Source organism: Perna viridis, chromosome 12 (genome assembly GCF_037379345.1).
Source record: "Perna viridis isolate PV_CMFRI_1.1 ecotype Kerala chromosome 12, ASM3737934v1, whole genome shotgun sequence".
Lineage (NCBI taxonomy): Eukaryota > Metazoa > Mollusca > Bivalvia > Mytilida > Mytilidae > Perna > Perna viridis.
In genome coordinates, this window is record NC_142456.1 from 31,286,324 (window position 1) to 31,297,811 (window position 11,488).

General features: G+C 33.7%; 1 protein-coding gene across 1 annotated transcript; it reads right to left on the reverse strand.

Moving 5' to 3' along the window:
- Positions 1–648: 648 nt before the first annotated feature.
- Positions 649–5,105, reverse strand: LOC148602021 (uncharacterized). The gene is made up of 2 exons (XM_088554482.1): positions 5,034–5,105; positions 649–4,116 (listed from the first exon to the last, which is right to left on the reverse strand). Exon 2 carries the CDS (start codon positions 2,855–2,857, stop codon positions 2,114–2,116), a length of 744 nt encoding a protein of 247 aa, XP_088410608.1. The 5' UTR covers positions 2,858–4,116; positions 5,034–5,105; the 3' UTR covers positions 649–2,113.
- Positions 5,106–11,488: the final 6,383 nt, after the last annotated feature.

An 11,488-nucleotide genomic window follows, 5' to 3' on the forward strand; every position in this document is an offset into this window, starting at 1 on the left:
TGTGCAGTATAATTAGAATGAGTGGTAGTGCATTAAAATACGGCTCACTGCGTTGGTCTAGTTCTAAGTATATACAGCTTTTTAAAGTATGGTTCTGCTTAAAAACCAGGCAGGGGTGATTCGTCATATCTCAAGATTCTCAATGAAAATCTTTAAATACATTTGTTAGGGCCTAAAAACAATTCTTCCCGTTGTCATTTCCTTGAATCTGCTATATCTCGTGATATATATATATATATATATATATATATAGATATATATATATATATATATATATATATATATATATATATATATATATTTGACGTGTTATATTGTAACAATTCTGGCGGGAAATTTTCCCGTACTTTTCTGAGGTAGAATGTAACCAATTTCTCCATGCATTGGGTACATGAAACTCTAATTTTCACTTTTATTTTCGAATACAGTTTCTATGAAGCCTACGGAAGGGTTATCAATAAAAAATATTTGGGATTAAAAAATGTATGAATCACTAATCACAGAGCTGTACTTAAATTATAAAAGTTTTTTTTTTTTTTTTAACGCTGCCTGAAACACACCAAAGGGCGTTTAACTACAGCCAATCCTTCATACCACAGAAGTCTAAATGAATGTTATTTTTTAGTAATTTTCTTATAATTTTCCTGGTATGCATCGCTGGTGTTTTAGAGGAGTATTCTATAGTCAGCTTAAAAATAATATTTGAATCCCGCGCGAAATCGATCTTCATAAAAATTGACACAGGACGCGCATAATGTGTCAAAACTAGGGAATTGCGTCACATTAAAGTCTTCATTTATTATATACAAGAACCTAATTTCATCAGTAGATCAATATATATATATGGGGTTCTAAGAATAAATGGCGGGTATTTGGGATAACAGTTTATACTTAAGTTTTTCAATACAGTATTTCACACACACTTTACCAGCCTCTTCAGTAACAAAGACATCGACAATTTTTTATCAGGTATATAGTAATAATGCTGTCCGTTTGTTCGTCAGTCCGTCCGTCCGTTATTCTGTCAGTCCGAAATTTGTCTCAATTATCACGACTCCCAATTTCAATGATTGAAGTGATTTCAATTTGGTATGTGGCTCTATATACTTCATACATACGTTGTAAGCGGGAACATCAACTTAATGTGTTGTTGGCCATTTTCACTGTATGGGACGATAGGGGAAACTCTCGGCTGCTACCGGGGAGATTGGTTTCAAATGTGCTATGTATTTTTATTCAGATGTGGCATACATTATAATCGATTTTGGTTTCTGTCCGATATCAACTTCCTGTTATGTGAGATTTTTTTCACTGTATAGAACTAGTGGGGTATACCTTACGAATTTGTTTCGTTTTATAATATGATTTTAGGATTCGCATATAAGGGGTGTGACTATTTGTACTGGTATAACATTTGAATTGATTGGTAATGCATTCTTAGGATTATGCCGTTCTATATTGCTCTTTTGACCGACGGGAATATGCGATCATATTTGTTGTGCGTCTGCGTAAGTTATAACAGTCAGTTAGCCCTCCACTGTTGCGTTTAGTTTCGCACTAAATTGCCAAAATAGTATATAGAGACAAAAATAATATAAACAGAGAATGCCTGCCTAGTGCATGCTGGAAATTTGGTTATTGTTTTTGTTTTTTTGTAGTTGTTTTTTTTTGTTTTGTTTTCATATTTTTGTTGTTTTTTTTTTGACGAAAACGCTGTGTCTTTTAGTTCAATTTTTTCGTGTCTTCTTTTATTTTTTTGTGTGTTTGCTTCTGTTTGTTTAACGTCTTCATTTATTTAACACTGTTTGTACACTGATGTTCTTGATTTTAAAAGGTTTTGAGGTTTTGAATTCTTTTACTGCTAAGGAAAAGACATTGAATGCAAAAGAAACGTGTTCATTTACATCATTTATAGTAAACAATGAACTGTACAAAATCATTCTTCATAATTTGATCCAAGACTAGAAACAATCATGTGTGTACATCTATAGACGTTTGTTTTCCTTGTCTCTGTGACGGCTTCCATATTTTTCCAATTTTTGTAGACTTCTCTTCAACATGTTCATGCTTATGTTAATCAATAACTCCTTAAATCGTGCTGTGACATCAAAGTTTAATCATTATCGATTTGACTGCAAATTTCTGCTAGAGTCTGTCTCCGTATCCAGTTATCGAGAGCTCTTTGGTCTTTAGACTGAATACCAGCCACCGTAAGTTGTGGACGAGATACAATTGTGTGTTGAGCTCTCCTTCTGGTTACTACCTCTTCATGAGATGCCATCACTTCTCCCGGAAGAACTGCCCCCGGTATGTCCCTGGTGGGTTCTTCTCTAATATTAACTCGTGCGGCGCTTGTTACTGCGGATGTAGCTCCAACCGCTTCATTTGGTTTAGTTGTGAGATCATCGGACATGATCTCCTGAATGTCATTATTTAATTCTTCGACACACATTGGAAGCATTGGTCCTACTGGTATGTTTCCAATAGCTGCTGATGGTCTGAACCTTCTTTTTCTGTTGCCTACGACAATAGTGGGTTTTACATCTAATGGAGTGTCTTCATTTTCCAAATCAATGAGCTCAAGTTCTTGTTGCTCGTTGTTTAGTGAACTGCTGATTGATCTGGTTTCTTCTGCCTGACTTTCGCTTACAATAGAATCATCTGATGCAGGACTAAACGGTATAACTGCAGTATCATCATCACTGTCATCTTGGGCCGATCTTGGCTCGGGTTGGTTTTGGACCCTTTTACGAATCTTCAACTTTGCAAACAAGAAATCTCGAAAGTTTGCGAAATTCTTTCTCTTAACAACATTTTCCTCAGCTGGATGCTGTATTTTAGTGCATGAAGTTCCCATGATTTCCGAAATCACAAGACGATATCATGGGCGCTTGCTTCTAATTACTAAGACGGCAATCTCCCGAAATACAGCGCTCTCATGAAGACCTCGCTATGGAAACCTTTGTCTCATTTCCAACGTTTTATAGTACATAGGAGTCAACGCCTCGTCTTCATCGTAACGACTCATTTTTTTCTTTTATTTGCGTTTACGTGATATTGTCGAATAAAATATATGTAGTCGCCGTAACTAGTGTGAAAGTAATATTGTTTGTGGGGTACCAATTTTCATGGATTTCGTAGGTGAGCCTGACCACGAAATTTGATTCCCAACGAAAAGGAGATTTCCAATGATGTGTATACCGAAAACCTCAAAACCACGAATTTAAGAATCCACGAACTTGTGTATCTTCGCTAATCCACGAAAAATTGGTATCCACGAATTAAAATACTTTCACAGATAGATAACTTTATCCTTTAGAATACGTCTAACCCAAAAGTTTACTGGAAAGTTATAAAAATTCTTTTAAAATCTGAATATCCCACGGCTAACAAATGTCTCATATATTCAGTCACTTGCGAGTACGATGTTCGATGACGATGAAAAGTGCATCGTATTTAATGAATACTTTTGTTCTATATCAAAGGTATCGCGAAATGAAATATTTGCCATAAATATAGAATGTTCCAACATAATAGATGTTATCAAAGTTCAAAACCCGAATAAGGCATCCGACCCTGATGTAATAAGCCGTAAGATACAATCATAAAAAAAAAACAAAAAACAAAAAACAAAAAAAACTTTTGTACGAATACCAAACTGGTCCATCGGTGTACCAATTATTAGAGCTATATAACTAATGTCGGATCCAGAAGGGTGGTCCACGGGGTTGGCAACCACCTAGCTTTTTACGGGAAATTTTTCATTTTCATGTTTAAAATTGACAAATGGCAAACAATATCCTAGCACCCCCCTTTTTCTAAGAAACCTCGGCTGACACCCTCCTTTTCAAAGTGTCTGTATCAAGCCCTGATAACCAAGTTCTTGATGGACTAGGAAAAAAAAAGAAAACACGCGGCTTCGTATTTTGCGACTTCTCAATAGCGTTTGATAAAGTGTGGCATAACTAGTGATCTTTTAAAATGGTTTAAATTTATCTTGAAGATTAGGAACAGAGTGGTTCTAAAACATACCATGTTCCCCGTTTATGTTGTCTCCACTTGGGTTCCTCAAGGATCTGTGCTGGGTCCTCTGTTATTTTAATTAACGACCTAAGTCTACATCAGGGAATTAAGAGCCAGTATTAAGCATTTCATAGAATTAAACTATATACATGTAACTCAAGTAAAAGCAGATTAATATCTCTGATATTGCTCTAAAATTTTCGATACCACTAAGGTCAGATTGGCATTGATGGTCAAGATTTGAACTCTTAAGGAATGATGGGACCAAAAAATGGTCAGAAACAAACATTTCCTTGATTTCTGAAAAGTTAAATACCAGGTTCAAGAAAACTAATCTTTTTGAGATTGTACTACAAGGTTCCATTTTACATGGTGGGTGTGATTGATCTGATTAAGAACTAGGGGTCAAAAACAAGCATTTTCCTGAAGTCTGGATGATTACTTGAGTAAAACAGAACTGATCTCTTTAAAATTGTATCACCATGTCACTTTTCTCAAAAGGAAAGTTCAGACTGATTTGAACCAAATGATGGACAAAAATGGCCACATTGATTCTGGTGAAATTCTTTTTCTCCAAAGGAAAGTTCAGATTGATTTGATCAAAATGAGGGCAAAAAAGGGCTACATTGATTCTGGTGAAATTCTCATTCTTTGTCAATGCAATCAAAATTGAAAGCTGTGTCAAGGTTGATTAAACTGTCCATACCTGCCCCTACTTTTTCAAGGTTCAACCCTGCAGTCATTTAAAGCTATCCCACAGGAAGATTTTTACTTGGTTATGGGATTTTACATTTTTATAATTTTAAGTACAAAGGTTTAACTTATGACATACACTGTGTAGATGTGTTATTGTTTGCAGGGAATCACAGTGTATAATTATCATTGTGTTTCCAGGTCATTTGAGTAGAAGTTAATTCTGACATAGAGCCCAACAGAGTTATGTTTCTAGTTATAATACAAGGTCAGTTTCATATTTTCAATCAATTAAATTGAATTATTAACCAACTTACTACAATATGCATAGAAATGCCCATCCTTTATGAACCAAAAATTACCACAACTGGTCATCACGAACCGGAAATTCCCACAGCAGGTCATTACGAAATCACAGCCACGCATTACAAATTTGATTAAAAACGGGACACCAATACGGGACCATTATGGATTAAATCAAAATACCGCACATTTCCTACAATAAACGACAACTTTAATTAAGAGGAACCTTATTATAATTCAATTAGTTAGATTTTGATATTTAAAGTTGCTGAAAGATGGTACATGTACTGTGACTGAGTATATTGAATTATCAGGTATGTTTAATCTTGTACTATAAATATAATACGATTTTTTTCTTCTTTTCTTTTCTTTTCTTTTCTTTTCTTTTCTTTTTTTTTTTTTTTTTTTGGGGGGGGGGTTATTGGAAAAGACAAGAAAACCTTCATGATTTATTTTCATAAATATTCGATTCATCGAGATATGAAATTATTTTTCAGTTATGGTGAAATCATATGTACATGTATTAATAACAGACTCTGACTATGTCCTGAAATAAAGTTGGTCAATACAAGTATCAATGTATGGCCTTTTCCTCGGACATGTTACAGAGCCAATTTGGAAACGCCATACATTAATACTATAGTACATTTTGATTTTAATTTAACCATATAATCCCAATTATATTATTAACTTTTTATCGTGCATTAATTTCAAAATATTTTTAGTTTATGCTATGCATAATATTACTAGTCCAATTAGCAATGAGTGTATGGAGAATTATAACACTTAACTGTCTTAAAATCTGAACACAAAACTACAACATACTGAAATTAATTTTGTGGACCCATGTATGGTCCCAAAGTTTCACAATTTAATGTTATATAACAATATATCATCTTACACCAATTCAATTATATATTTTGCAGTCTCTGATGAGCCAATACTGATGAAATGCACAGGAAATTGTTGCTTGTTTGTAAGAAAAAACCCCATTAAACAGATACTTATATTATAAAAATCGTTCTATGCCTCCAAACTTATATATATGTATTCATTTGACGTTGATGATTAATTTTGTTATATATATATATATATACTTTTTTCTAGTGATAAATACTAACTTTATGACAATTACATCTTGTTGTGACGTTTTGACAGGTGTAAAAATTGCCTGTAAAGCATCAGGGGCAAAGTCTAAATATTACATACATTTCGTACATCGATTGTCTACTCTCAACATTTCATGGGTCGCTAATATTGTGCGACTTCTTGCACTCGTAATTTCAGTACTTGATATTCGCATATAATTTGCATAAAGATGTAGTTATACGCCACGTAATGCTGCAGATCCTCGCCGTGCTTACCGCCATAGCGTCATAGTTCTAGCTTCATACGAGATAAAAACGTACCTCTTAAGTATCATACATGTGTGTTCTACGTGTGTTTCTTATTTTTACGAGGACGGGAAGTTTACATGAAATTATCGGTTAGCATTGAAAATTACCCTGTTTCCGATTCAGGCACAAGGGCTCGTTACAAGATTACATAGGTCATATACATTAGCACGCCCCGATATTTGCCTGTGAATATTCATTGCCAGCTGCTTAATCTGGTCACTTAACCGGTTCCCCGGTCAATATCATAAGCGACCAAAAGATCGCTACAACTTACCCCTTTTAAAAACATATTATACACATGTTTATGCGTGATCTGTTTGTATTAGAAAGGGAAGTTTATTCATTAAAAGATTAAATGATCAGTTAGCATTGAATTTATATAATATTACCCAGTTTCCCGTTGAAACACAGGCGTTCGTTATACTTGATTATATAAAGGTCACATTATATATTATCAGGAAACCGATATCTATATATAGTCATTGCCAGTTGTTTAATCTTGTTTCGGATGAAAACGTTCGGGTCATAACGGTTACGAAAGAGTATGCAATAATATCAAAGGAACCAAGATTTTAGCGGAAGTCACCCGATTTTAGAGTATATTGCATTTGTACCATTTCCGATGTTGAAAGTAAGCCAAAATCAGTGACAGTGAATATTTGACGATTAGCAACTTTGAAGACTTCAGTCTTTGATTTTACAAAATTGACATAAAACCTACAAACGTTAATCAATGTGGGGTAAGTATACCCCGTCACACTGTCAAGCGAGAAAGATAAAGTCAAGTACTACAACTTATTCGTGAATGGAGGACGTTAAGGATCGTAAAGTACCAATGAGGAGTGCTTCCAGTTCCTTTTTTGGCTCTTTGACAATAATTAAAGCAAAACTGCAAGTTTTACAAACAAGCAAAGGTCTCAAAATGATCACCATTTACAAATGATATTAAATTATGTTTCATTGATTTTGAAAAACTGCTTGTCAGAAAATGCAAAAGGCAACTTTACACTTCGCCCGATGCAATTTATCAAGGAAGTTAACACATTTAATTAGGATTTCTACAATTTACCTCAATTTTGCAGGCAATTAAAGACTGACAAATTTTTTCTTATTGAGGAATAACAATCAAAATATTGTTTATAATATCATTGTTTTGTTTTTATTTTGATAAACTGTATAAAAATGCCCGAAATATACCTAAAATGATCGTAAAGGAGGCGGCTAAGAATTATTTTAATCGTGAATCATTTACATGATTTAGTGTACAACTAAAAAACGATACTTGTACATGTATAGGCTTCTGTATAATTTAGTTTAACATATTTTATTGTAACATTGGCAACTAGATCAAACACAAATAATTCGACTTAAAACCCCTTCTATAATCACATTACAGCATATTATTATACACATGTACACTAAATAACATTATACATATTTACATCAAATAACATACATATGTACACTAAATAACATTATACATTGTACGCTAAACAATATTATACATATGTACGCTAAATAACACATATGTACACTAAATAACATTATACATATGTACACTAAATAATAATATATATATGTATGCTAAATAACATACGTTAGATTACAACATAATATTATACATATATACACTTAACACTTCGCATGAGTATTTTCTCCAAGTGGGATACATCGATACTGTGTGCTCATAGTTTTTCTAGTATTCAATAAATAGCTGGTAATATATAAGCTCTCGATAAAAAAGCTCAATACATATCCATTTTAGAGTTTTTATTTTATCGATTTTACCCTGTACGACATTATGATTTGCTAAAAGGCTGTCCATGGAAAAAAATCAGGCAGATCCTAAGATTTGTTTAGCAGTAGATAAATTTTATCCCTCTTTCCAACGTCATGTAGAAACCAAATGTTAGTCAAAATGTATAAAGTTTGTTTTAAAGCAATAATGGATGGCTCGGAAAAGGATTTTAAAATTCTCTTACAAAGCAACCAAAATTTGTCATGTGCCACACACTGCCTGTCTTAAGTGGGATGACCCCGATAGTGACATAACATTTATACCTCCAAAAGGCATAATTATTCAATTCCATGGGATGCATGCGAAGCTTTTTTCACACTGATAGATTGAAAATTGGCATTTCATTTAAATGCTGTTCAATGAAATGAAAACAAAACCACCCAAAATATGAATTACAAAATACATACATGTACATGATATACAAAACTGTAAACTGTGCAAACTTTTGATTTATTTAATACAAGGGTAATATTCTGCCTATCGATCACCTGTCTGAGAGGGTTATAGTAAATGTTTGGTACCAGTTCAATTTGAAGGAACCAATATGCGCGACGTTCATATCAAAAACTGTATATAGGAATTGTGCTTATTTGAATACATTGTACTAGATTTCAATTAAGCACGAACTTTCTGCGAATTTTAACGAAGAATCATTTTTTATCAAATAATTCTAAAAACCAAAAACTGAATTTAAGAAAAACCGAAGGTGTCATGAAATAAAAATGTAACTGTTAATTCCGTAATCAAACCAACGAAGCCAACTGAGTATTGAAAAAATGGGGATGAGCGAGTGGGTAAAATATTTTATTATACTTCATATCAATTTGCTGAATTTTCACTAGTTCAATACGAGAGTAATATTCTGCTCTATCGATCACCTCTCTGAGAGGGTTCTAGTTTTTTAGTCTATTTTTACCGCGTGAAGAGCGAAGCTGGTTCCGGTAAATATTTGGTACCAGTTTAATTTGAAGGAACAATAAGCGCAACATCCATATCAAAAGCTGATATAACATCGATCATTCAATGCATTTCAGCAGACGTAATTTTTTGTAGTTATAATTCCAAGCCTACGAGGAATCTAAGCCTAAACATTTCTAACTGTTTTATCAAACTAAAAAGTGAAAAAAAGTAAAAAGTAATAAAGAAAGTGTTCAAATGAGAATTATGTCAGTGCTGTTTTTTCATTTATTGAATTATTGACATATTTTGTGTTTTGTTTTGTTTTGCTTTTTTTGTAGTATTTTTTTTGTCATTTTTGTATTTTTTGGGCGTGATTAATCACATTGCACGTTTACAGTTTCAAAGAGTAATAAATGGAACCAAGATTCTTGCGAAAATGAAAAGAATGTAATCCAGGAGCAAAGACCAGACATGGAAAACACACAAACACAAAAATTAACCAAAATAATATGTACAAAGTAATTTATCATTTGAATTCTTAGGTACATTTGTATGAATTTTCTGAGGTTTGGATCTTATACGATAAGTGGAAAGGCGCCAGTCTTCATGTCCACGAACAAGTCAGGATTTAAGGGGGCACCCCCTTCTTATTGGAAAGAGTAATCAAGGGAACCAAGGTTATAGCGGTAGACCAGACATGGAAAACAGACATACACAACAAAGAACATAAAGTAACTAAAATCATACATATAAGGTAAGAAAAGCAAATGAGCAACTCGGACTCAACTGAAAACTGGGAGCATGGACCTGGTGCACCGGTAGGGTAAGCGTCCCCTGTTTTTCTAGAAACACCCGCCGAGTTTCTCATAAAAAGTCAAGTCCGGGGTAGACAAATGAGGAAAGGAAAACTATGACCCGTTGAATAAATCAGTTCTCATGGTGCAGATGGATACACCATAACGATCGACGAGTTCATGATGACGACCATAAAACTTCTGTTGTGATGACTTCAATCTTTTAGCAACATAACCCTGTTCCAGAAGCCTATTTGTTAGAGTTCTAGCGCGATACAAAAAGTCTGCGTAGTTTCGGCAAGCTCTTGCATAACGTATGCTATGAAAACTCCATACGTAGGTGCTGAAGGGATGTTGCCACATATGAAAGGAAAGTTGACAATTCTGAATGAAAAGTCATCACGTTTGTCGTAAAGTTTGGTCAATAGTTTTCCTTAACCATCGATTCTAAGTGTAGGTCAAAATATGAAGCTGACTTCACAGTGTCTGTAGTATCCTTTATCTCAAGTTCTTTGGGGTAGATGCGATGTATCAAATCCACGAAATCAGGATTGTTTAACGATAATACGTCATCTATACAGCGCAAATTGAGATCAAAGGATCTAGCCAAACGATATTCTATCTTTCTGATCAGATCATCTATAAAGTCAGCCTCATAAGAGTGAAGGAATAGGTCAGCAAGTAAAGGAGTACAATTTGTTCCCTGGAGATCTGTCAGTGTGACCTGCATTTTATCATCATGTAAATAATTTTGACCTTTCTTATTTTTATAAAATGCTCAATTACAATTTATACTGTAATAAATGTACAAGTTGTTTTTGTATATATAATTTTATATACTATGAAGTGAAGAATTATCCAGGAACACTTTGTATACGTACTAAGTGTAAGTACTACAGTCATGTTCACGCAACATACATAAACACCCGGACTATACAGGCTTTAAATGAATTATGTTGATATACCTTTGTTGCTATATAAACATGCACCAAACAGGCTTTAAATGAATTAAATGCTGTGCTAGAAACTACACAAAACATTGTTAAATTATAATCCTAAATGCAAAGTGAGGGAATACAGTAATGTGTCAGAAGGTTATCCATCTGTTTCTTTTCCTACACCAGTCAATTGCTTTCTGATATAATCTTTGTTACATATTCCCATTGTGCACCTTTTTCCGACGCAGTCGGTATAGTTACGCTTTTTATCCTTTACCTTAACGACGCTCTTCCATGGAAACGCAAGTCACCTGATCGAAATTTTGTTTCCCGATTGGTAAATACTAATAACTTGGTGGTTTTCGAAAATAAAACCTTTTAAATTGCGTGTCATGTGTTAGTTCCTGAATGAAATGTAGAAAATTATACGTAAATACGTATACAAATTTTTCTGCTTTGGCTATCTTTTTATTACTTGTTTTTCGTTGCGATAAAAAACTATTTGGATGTCAAAAGGTCTATGTTATCATTTGAGAAGCGGAGTGTGCAGCAATTTACTATGCATTGCTCACAGTTTTTCTAGTATTGAAAAAAAAGCTGGTATTATAAATTACAAATTCAACTGCTCTCGATGAAAAAAGC